A 10,772-nucleotide genomic window follows, 5' to 3' on the forward strand; every position below is an offset into this window, starting at 1 on the left:
TGTTAAGAATCTTCTAGGTGCAGCCCAGTACTGGGCATTAGTATTATTGTTTTCCTGTGCAGAGGGAAAGGGAAAAGAAAAAAGCTTAAAAATTTTGTTCAAAAAGTGTTTGAAGCCAATGTCACGTCTCTACCACTTCTACAGAGGGAACAGTTCCAACAGTTTTCCAAGTCTGGAGCAGATCTATTCTGGATAAACTAGGAGTAGACAAAAAAACTTGCTGCTTCAGACAAAACAGTAGATAAATTCAGCTATTAGGCAACCACACTGAATTATTAAATAGAGCAGCAAGTAGGAAAATCAACAAAAACAGAACAGTAAATTGTTCAAACTGACAGCACTATGTGCAGTACTGTCAAAATAAATTGCTATTCTCTGGAAGCTAATAGACACATGTCCTTCATTACTGCTTGCCAGAGGTTATACAAGAAAAAAAAGAGAAAAACTAATTCCTCTCAACTTGAGGAAGCAAGGATGCTCCCACATTACATTACTTCTCAATTTTTTCCTCTAGTTTTGCCAGTTTGCAATGGACACGTTCTCTTAAGCATTCACATGTATCTGTGGTGTTTAAGTAATTTAGCAGAATAGCTCTGGCATCAGTTATAGCCACAGTGAAAACTATTAACATTTCTAACTGGTCTTCGCTGATGCTGTGGAAACCTGAATAGAAGAATTCCCCAGTATTGTACAGCAGTTAGTTTCCTTGCTTAGAAAAATATCATCTTTCATCTATATTTGAAATAGCAGCTGAACTTCTGCAACAACCAACATGCCAAAACAAATTCTCCCAGAGCACACTTTTTGGCTAAGGACAGGTCATAAAATTTTCGTTATTAAATAGACCAATTTATTAACGAATTGTTAATTAGTTAACCAAATAAAATTTAGAAATTTAAGCTCAGAACTGGAATCCAAGGAAAGCCATTTTCAGTACCTACCCAGCTTCAGGGATATCTCCCCTTTTTTTTGGCCTGAATTATCCTCCTCTATGCAGTTCAGCACTGTGCCTCTCTAGAGCTGCCTCTTGCGCCAGGACGGATGGCCAAGCCATAGCCCAAGTCCTGGGGATTCCAGAAACCTCAGTATAGCATCTAAGCTACCAACCAGCTACAAGGTAGCTGTTACATGAAGTTCAGCACTTAACTGAGCACCCTTAACCATTCTCTTGCCAAAACATTTAAGGAATGCAAAAAGTTTATTTCCTAGTACAATGCAACAGGAATTTGAGCTTATACTACAGAAAGGTGTGATTTGGGGTGTGGGTTCTATTAGTATTCAAGCTCAGATTTTGCCAAGCGCCAACCACCAAAGGGCTGTGCGGCACTAATACAGCCCCAGTTGGGATGCTGTGTGGAAAGGAATTTAAAATTACTGGAACTGAGAAAACAGCAACTAAAAAAAAATACACAGTGTAACAGTTGATACAATTCATGCCATAGGGATTATCCCAGTTTTTCGTTATAGGTCCCAAAAATATTTCTGATTTTTGTCATTACTATTACAAGTCTAAATGACTCATTTAAAGAAAGACTGCAAAGTTTTTAGGTGCAATTAATGTAATTTAAGTTTCCCTCTTTTTCTTCATGCTGACACATTAATAAATGTAAAGGTTTTCTTAGGCATAACACCCACTACTCCAGTTAATGTTGATGCCTCATTTACCAATGATCTAAGGAAATACAGCACATAATGAAATAAAGTTTACACTCATTAGAAGTTAAGTATTCTGCTGTGCATTTAAGAAAGAACTGTCAGGGCTTCTTTTTAAAGCCTAACTTACCTTTGAGTGAATTTATCTGAAGTACACCAACAACATAATGCCATAGAACACCAACCCAGAATCCAGTAGTGCAGCTTTGCAGGCTTCATTTTGTTAATCAAATAGCTGTAAAAAGATGTTAAAAGAAGAAATCTGTTACTTAGCCAATGCACTAAATCACAAGTATTAAAAACACAACTATCTCAGAAACAGCAGGTAAACTCAACTCTAGACTACATTTAAAACCACAGGTAAAATGAGGATCTCTTTCAAGGCTGTGCCCAGTTCCCCAGCCTGTACACCAATTTTCATAAACTCATAGATGAAGGATGAGATCACTGTTTCTTTTTTTTTTTTTTTTGCTTTACTTGCACACAGTCCCAATAGAGCCACTTTCCAATAAAGAGAGATTCATAAATCTTCTGTGGAACCATAAAGACTCTACTTGTGTTCAGCTGAAATGCCCAAAGTGATTCGTTAAAGAACCTTTGAACTTCATACTGAATACTTGTGTTGGGTTGATGAAGGCTGATATTAGAAACTCACTGGAAGTATGATGTCCAAGGACGAGACTCTCTAAACACCAGTCAACCACTAAACTGTTGTTAAAAAAATTGCTGCTAAAACCAGGTTAGTTTCTGTTCTTGTTATAAACCCAAGAGAGCCTCTATGTAACCACGCGCAATCTGCCTACTAGCTCATGAACCTTAGAAATAAGGGGATGACAAAAGGCAAAAAAAACCAAATAAACTTCACTTTCACCAACAGGAGGACTTTCACTGGACAGAGATCAAAAAGAACCAGCTGCCTCCTGTATCTGCCAACTATTTCACAGCATTTCAAATGCTACCTCCCAGAAGCCAGAAACAGATGTACATGCATGTATTTACATGCGGTTATTAACACCTCACCAAACCTACTTTCCAACCTTCTCATTTTGAGAACCCTAAAAAAAGCACTACAAGACACCACATGTAACCTATGTGTCCCTTCAAAGATCGTTCACGACACACGTCATATCCATTTTTCTAGGAAGGTTTTAAAATTAAACCTTTCTTGTTCCAATAAAGCTTGTTTTGACACCAGTAAAGACATTTCTGAGTCAGCTATTAAGGCTAACTTCAGGAAACTCAGTGTAATTCTGAACCGTACCTCATTTAAAAAAAAAAAAAAAAACAAAAAACCACACACAAAAAAATCCATTTTTCCAGCATTGTCCCATGGCTCTGGACCCTGCTTGCAGGCCCCCCAGAAGCCCTACCCCACAGCCCTGCAAACACCATGGCAGAGCTGATGTACAAAGGAGGCAGCCTCCCAACTTGCAAAATCCGCCAAGATTTCAAAACTGGTGGGGGGTTTGGGTAACAACTGTAAGAGCTAACCAGCTAGATTTATCACAAGGTTTTGCTACATTGTAAAGCAACTAGTCTTTAAGGGATTCAACTTTTTCATATGTTAATGTCTCTCTAATTTGCAATGGCTATATTTTCAAGGTAAACAGTTTGACCTAACAGAAGATATTACTAGATAAATATTGATTGGCAACTGTTAATTTTCTGATCTAATTTCTTAAAAAAAGGCCTGAAGGATTTTCACTCACCAGGCAAGATGAGCACAAAAAAAATAATCAAATAATTTAGAGTGTACTACTTGTATACAAAAGCAATTGATAATGCAGAACTAATCTTTAACAAAAGCTAAAGCAAGATGTGCAAAGAAATTGATATATCCACGTAACACACAAAAAAATTAAAAATAAGTAATTAACTATGCAGTTTCCCTACAAGTTCTGCATTTGAAGTGATCTTAAGTCTCATAACTTGAGCAGTAGGAATTGATGAGAGAGGCCTCACAGACCTGTTTATGATTTCATCTACTGTTTTTTCAACTGATAATCAACCAAGCAAGACCTTATTCTTCTGCATGATAAACTATGTACCCAAGATAAACCGCTGAGAGATGTAAGGAGTCTTCACATAAGATTCTGCCCTACCTATAAAAAGCACATTTCTTCAGAGAGCAGAAAGTACCACTTAAAGACAGTAACATCGCACACCACCACCAAAAAGGGCTGCACTGTACAAGGTTGTGGAAAAAACATCTTAAGGAAGTAGATTATGAAAGAAAAATAGGTCAGCAAGCATTATGGTGTTTCTTTTGCAACCTGCTATGACTTAAGTCAGGCACAAAGAAACATTTTACTCCCAGTAACTAAGTTGCAAAAAAGCACAGAGGCAATCATATCCCTCTCTTATTGGACTCCTACATTTGATCAAACAATGAACAGAAACGGGGGGGGGGGGGGGGGGGGCTTAAAAAATAATGCTGCTATCAGAACAGTGGAATCTACTTGTTTATTCTGCATATTGCTCTGCACCCTGGAACCAGAACGTAGAGACAACAGAGACAGCGAGCAGTTCTTAAAGTCCTTGATCTGTAACTTTTACATAACAAAATACATTTTTTCCACTCATAAACAATATATAAACTTTCTTTAAGGTTTTATCTCAGAAGACAATATTGCAGCTATCATGACGGAATTATTTACTCAAACTGATCTTTTGTTCACCTGTGACATTCAGGGTGGGAGACGAAAAGTCCACCAATCCCAACTGAAAAGCACCCAAATGATGCACATTTGAGGACATACATCCCAACTGAAATTGTATAACCAACTAAGATGTATGAAGCACATCCATTTTTAATAAAAATTTATTCTGTTTAATAAAAACTGCACTGGATAATTCCAAAAAATACAAGAAAGATGACATTAAAAATCTTACACCCATTTTATTCTAATAAGAAAAAGAGATTTCATATTATTAAAGTTAGTTATAAAGAAGTCATGATCTCCAAAAGACTTCATAATGAAGAAAACTTAAAATTTCAAAATTAAATATACATACATACATAAAATCATTATTTGAAACTAGGCTGTCTACTCATTTTCACAAATGATAAAATTCCAAATAAGAATAGCTTTGGAATGACTCTTGGTTTACTACACCTGGATACAAAAGCACAACACTTGTGGGCACGTTCATAACTGCGCCAGGACAAGGTCACTACTCAGCTATGCTAGCATTGTTCAATACTGGTGTCAAAATCATCTGCCCAGGCTTATCAAGGACTAGGGAGAACTTGTCAAAAATAGCGATGAAATCTTTAACACATTTACTATCGATTGAATACTAATATACAACCTTATGCTTCTTTTGAACATGAGCAATTAGTTACCTGTAATCTACTTTTTTTTTTTTTTTAACAACTAACTTGACTAATAAAGCCTATATTTTATACCGAATTTCCTGGGTTACATGTTAGTTCAGGCATATAGACACAAAACAGCAAAGAGCCTGCAGAAGAGAGCTTAAGCATTAGCGAGAGGACTCCCACGGCTAACAGCACAGCACATACAGCTAGATGTCGACAACAACTGCCAGAGATACGCATGAGGACACCTAGCCTGGCATCTAAAACCACAAAAATGAACACCCAAGGTTTTAGTACTATCTCAAACAACCAGCACACACAACCTCTGCCACGAGTCAGCCAGCCATGTTACAAAAGTGTATGCCAGAGGCATTAATTTAATTTACAAGGTTCTTAGCTCTAGCAACTTTTACCTCCACGGACCGTGCCCTGCTAACCACTCACCCCAAGCCCAAGTGCTGGCCCAAGTAACTGCAAAAAGCGCTTTGAAGACTTTTCAGAGGCAATACCCACGCCCCCCGACACAGCAACCTTATGAGCAAAACTCTCACGCTTTCTCTCACACAGTCCAAAGCAGAACTCGTGGCGCAGAGGTTTTAGGGTGAGCCCGGCACTGGGCTCAGCCCTGCCACCGCCTTCCTGAGGAAGCAGAGGACTGGTGTCCCCTTTGAGGACCATGTCCCCTTCGCACGCCACCCAACACGCTGCTCCACCACCAGCACGGCGTTGCACGGCCTCCCGACACCACAAAGCGCTTTCCTGAGATAAACAATCATCACATTTTATTACAAAGGAGTTCTCATAAATTGCAAAGAGGGCAAAACTGCAGAGAACCCAAAGCAGGATGCCTACGAGCAGCAAACAGGTGGGTGCTAAATCTGATGACAACTGTACCAAGAACTACAAGCAGTTTTCCCAACTCTGGGAAATATTACAATGTCTTTGGCCGACTTGCTTCAAGGGGAATTTAAGGCGTAAGAAATAGAACCTGAGACAACCTGAGCCCTTACCAAAACCCGCAAACCCCACCTCGCTCGGTGTAAACCTCACGGGAGGCAGCAGGCACAGCAGTTTACAGAGGAACGCCCGGGGCAGCCGAACGCTGCCTGGCCCCTGTGCGGCCGCGGCCTCCGGGCCGGGAAGCGACAGCGAGTCGGAGCGGCGCGGCTTCCCAGCCCGACCGCCGCCGCCGCGGACCCGAGGCCTCACCTCAGCCGCCGCCGGCCCGCGTTACCTTCCGCCCGCTGCTCCGGCCCTGTCCCCGGAGCAACCCCGCGGCCCGGGCCTCTCTCCAGGGCCGAACGCCGCTCCCCGCACGGCGGCGCTCCCGGCTGGGCCGCCCTCGCACAGCCTCCGCCCCGGAGGAGGGCGCGGGCGGGAGAGCGGGCGGGCAGAAGGCAGCCGCGCCGCCGCCCCGCCACCGCCCCGCGGGCCACGGCCACGGCCCTCCGCAAGGCCTGGCGGGGCCAGCCCCGCCTCTCGCTGGCGGCTGCGGCTCGGCGTGGCGGAGGGCGGCGCGGAGCCCCTGCCCAGCGGCGGGGGCGCCCTTCGGTTTCCCCGCGGAGCGGGCCGGGCCCCTATGTGCGCGGCCGAAGCATGAACCACCAGGTGCCTGCGGAGGAGACCATTTATACGCGTGGTTTTGCTCATCCATTAGGATGCTTTGGTTGGGTCTTGTTTAGTGTAATCCAGGTTTTAATTTTGATTTCCTACTGGACATTGGTGCAGCACAGAGGTCTTCAGGGGTGCAATAAGGACGCTCTGTGTTTTGAAGTAGTCTACTCGAGTAGCAAATTGGAGACTGCTGACAAAAAACAGCCCAAGGGGAACAGAGGACTGCTGACACCTGTACTTCTCCAAAATCATGAGGGAATTTTGAAATGGTAACAGTCATGTTTGGAAACACTAGAAAGTTTCTGGAAAAAGGAATCCAAAGGGATGAGTCATAAATATCCGAGGCAGGTCATGGTTCACTGTCTTCTCACCACTATAGTAAACCATGAAACATATTCCAACCCCTCTTTGCTGGTGCATGAATCATAAATACAAAGTGTGATTATTAATAACTATTACATAGTTTTGAACTGGGGGGGATCTGTCACAACCATCACCCATTAACACACTTGAGAAATATGTGGGCAGATCTACTTCCACAAGCAAAACAACATTTGTTTTGAACAGATTAATTACAGTCTGTGTAATAGGTCTTTGTTCAAAGTTACAGTATTATTCACTGGCAACAATTTTTTCATTATGTTTACACATTCACAGGATAAGGAAGATGAGGCGAAATGAATCTCTTTGCCCACCTTTCCATGGAAACATGAAAATGTCATGCTGGATGGAATCCATCTGCTGTTGTCTCTGACAGTGTCTGAGAGGTATCAAAAGTTTCAGAAATTTTGCTGTAAGAGTTAAAAATAGTGAAGCTCTCCAGATCCTTGTATTCAGCATTGCTCCTCCTCCTCCTCCCGCTGAGGGCATCGCCACTCCATCTGGCACTGAAGTCTTCATCACTGCCCATGAAGAGTCAGGAAACCGAGTTATTCTCTCAGCCTCAGATTTTATCTTTGTCTGCAGACTAGGGATGTAAAGGGTGCGCTGTACTGCACATACAATCTGGCTTGCAAGGTACTGTGCTCCAATGTTAGTCCTGTTTTGAGGTGCAATAGGGATTTACACTCCGAGGCTGCCAAGTTAGCACTCAGCATTTTGTGAAAGCTAAGCCCAAAGACAAGTTTCCCATTAAGGTGGTTTTAAAGAGAGATCCAAAGCTACTCTGAAATACTGTAGGCTCCTAAGATATTAGGACAAGGAAGCCATATTTTTATGTCACAGTATCATTACAAAATAGTGCATGTTAATAGTGGCTATTATTAAAGAGAATGTTTTTGAGGAATATGAGAAAGACAGTGGAGAGCTACGCTGGATAACTATATCCTTAAGACATTCCATTTAATATTTATCTGTTTACTGGAAACAAGAAAATTGTTAATGAATCAATAATTTAAAATCAAACATTGTGTCAGATGTAGATGCTGACACCTGTAATGAGAAAGCCAAGTTCTTCTTTCAGTTTTTTCAGCATTTTCAAGATTCAAAAATATTCTGCTTTTAAGAAATTACTTCAGTAATGTGAACAGTTGTTGTTGCAACCTGTTCGATGAATAAAACCAATCATCATGAGACTGCTTTCTCAAATAATCATTTGGGAAACAAAAATATGTTCACCTTTCATCAATAGTTGGCAGATAGTGACTTTAATACAACTCAGAATGTTAGGGATTGTTGACAAGCATATGTAAATATCCAGGTTTATAAGATGTAAAGTGGTGTCAAGACTTAGTTTAGTAATTAATGCCTGGAATTTACTATTTCTTCTATGTTCTGACATGTGGTTATATTAAAGATTGAGGCACTTTGGTCAGTTTGAGCTGTACTTTATGCTGCTGGTAGCATCCACTGATTTCGGTGGAATTATGCACAACATAAGAGGCGGTTCATTAGAAGTAAGGCAGAAAGAATTTACCACGTAAGTCATAATGAAAGGACTAGAAATTAACATGGAAGAATATCTGCATAGAGGCCATGGCAACTGTTGGGACCTTTGAGTGTTCCTGAAGTGTGACAACTTGAAATTGGATTATGGGTTGGTACCTGACTCATATCCATGTCCTGCATTATGGGGATGTGGCTCCACACACACACTCAAATCCTAGGACATGAGCACATACCAACACGCTTAGAATATTCTTCTGAATTGGGATAAAACTAAAAATTACTGAAGTGCTTTCCTGAACTAAAGCCTCCAACACCAATTTAAGAATTAAACTGGATTTTTAATGCTCTGTGTAATTAATTCTGAGAACAGGTTGGTCTCCAAAATGTGAGAAGCATTGTAGTGAAAAATAATAGTCCTCATTTTGGGAATTTCTCGTTAGAATTACTATGATATTTTATTTCAGCACTGACTTTTCTCTCCTGATCACTCCCTGTTAACACTCATGATGCTATGACTAGATGCTAGTGGTGGAAAACTAAGGAAATGTCAGAGCATTTGAAAAGTTTTATTTTTTTCATGAAAACAATATTTTCCTCAAAAAAATTCTGAACAAATGTAGTTGTATCTTAGATTTTTGTATGTTTATGTGCTGAAATGTGTTGCCTGAAAAGAACCTGACTCAAAATGAGGTTGGCATGATTCATCTTTAAAGATTTTACGTAAAACGCTTCAGAAGAATGCATTTTTCCAGCTTCCAGCAGTTTACATTTAGATTGGGATTTAAGACTCAAGATAGAGACTTTCAAATTTTGTCTCCCTAAAACAATGCATTGTTTTGCTTTGATTGTTCCCATTGCACAAATAGAACCAACAAATCAAACTAAGCTTTGTTCTTAATTGTGTGTTAATAAGACATTTACAATACTCTAAGCAGATGCACAAATTTTGGAATGTAGGAATAATCCCATGTCCAAATTTAAAGTCAATAGACTTGGTCCACACATGATTTTGAAAGCTTAAATTTGGTTTAAATTGTGTTGAGAGCCTGTAGCAATGCCACTGCAGCATTTTGGGTTTGCTTGTTTGGTTGTTTGGTTTTTTTTAATAATGCAGTGTTAATTTCATAGAATCTTATTAAAGCTATATTAGGTTTCCCATGAAAAACTTTTTCCTTCTTTTTGTGGTAACATGTTAGTCACATTTACATTGCTATACAAACAGTAAAAATAATTTTGGTTTATCTTCCTCAATGAGTTTCTATTATTTCCATAAAGATAGATTAGGGAATTGCATACATTCAAAATGGCAACCTTCAAATATGAAAGAGTTTGCGACAGTACATTGTGAGCTGAGTCAGAAGTTGGACTATTAGAATGCTTTGCTGCCCTCTACAAGGTGACCGTTTAGCTAAGTAGTATTTTGATATTTTGCAGCGCTCAAAAAGGGCTATCTGTAGACTGGATTCGAAATAGTTTATGTGTATTTGAGAGCAGGAAGCCACTGTTACTGAAATGCTGACAATTAAATTTTATAAATTTTCTTGTAAGTCTACTGATCTTTTTCCTTTGCTTTGCAATCTCCATCAAGTATTTTGTCAAGTGGGTTTTATCTTTGCATGAAGTTTGGAGATTTAGTGGAGAAAAAAACATGATAACTGTAATACCAGACACGTTTCTGCATTTATATTCTGATAGGGTTTTGAAAAATCACATGGAAACTATCACTATCTCGCTTCAGAAGTGCAGTGTTGCAGGTGTACTTTAACACAATTTTGTACTGAAGCAAAAGTCTGCTAGTGTTTCCAAAACTTCAGGACTTCAAGATGCATTGCTATATTCTTTGGGCAGCTACAGAAACCGGCTCGTGCATCCAGCGGTACCTCCCGTGGGTTCAGTAGAAGCAGAGGGGTATGAATGACACCTGCCCTCCTCCCAGGCGTGACTGAGCCCTTAGGGATCGCTGAAGAACCAGTGCCACCTACTGCATCTGTTCGAAAATCATCTTCCAGCAGCGCCCTGCTCAATCCGGGGTGTGTGTGTACTTATTCGTAGCTTCTGAAATTCTTTATCATACATTTGAGTTCTCGTCAAGAAAAAATCATAGGAAGTTCAGTTCAGCGTGGGGAAAAAAAAAAAAGGAAAAAAGGCCTGAAAGCAACACGTAGCGCTGCAAATTGAGCATTACAACTTGCAAAGATTTATACCTTTGTTCATAAGGCACAATAACGCTGAAGCCTCGCAGACCTACATCCCCGCCCTACGCTTTTAACGCAACGAATGCGGTTGTTATGAAACA

General features: G+C 40.5%; 1 protein-coding gene across 4 annotated transcripts in view; it reads right to left on the reverse strand.

Annotated features, from left to right (window-relative positions):
- The window catches only part of RNASET2 (ribonuclease T2), a 29,441-nt gene extending 23,102 nt beyond the window's left edge, over positions 1 to 6,339 (reverse strand). The window contains exons 1-2 of one of the 4 annotated variants that reach the window (XM_037391846.1): positions 6,210 to 6,339; positions 1,784 to 1,888 (exon numbers count right to left, since the gene is read on the reverse strand). In XM_037391846.1, the coding sequence (XP_037247743.1) occupies positions 1,784 to 1,872 (89 nt within the window). In that variant the 5' untranslated portion in view covers positions 1,873 to 1,888; positions 6,210 to 6,339. Of the gene's footprint in view, positions 1 to 1,783; positions 1,889 to 5,419; positions 5,900 to 6,004; positions 6,155 to 6,184 lie in introns of those variants that run through there. The other 3 variants (XM_037391847.1, XM_037391848.1, XM_037391849.1) reach the window with 3 other exon arrangements.
- Between the last annotated feature and the right edge of the window lie 4,433 nt (positions 6,340 to 10,772).

This window comes from Falco rusticolus, chromosome 6 (assembly GCF_015220075.1).
Source record: "Falco rusticolus isolate bFalRus1 chromosome 6, bFalRus1.pri, whole genome shotgun sequence".
Lineage (NCBI taxonomy): Eukaryota > Metazoa > Chordata > Aves > Falconiformes > Falconidae > Falco > Falco rusticolus.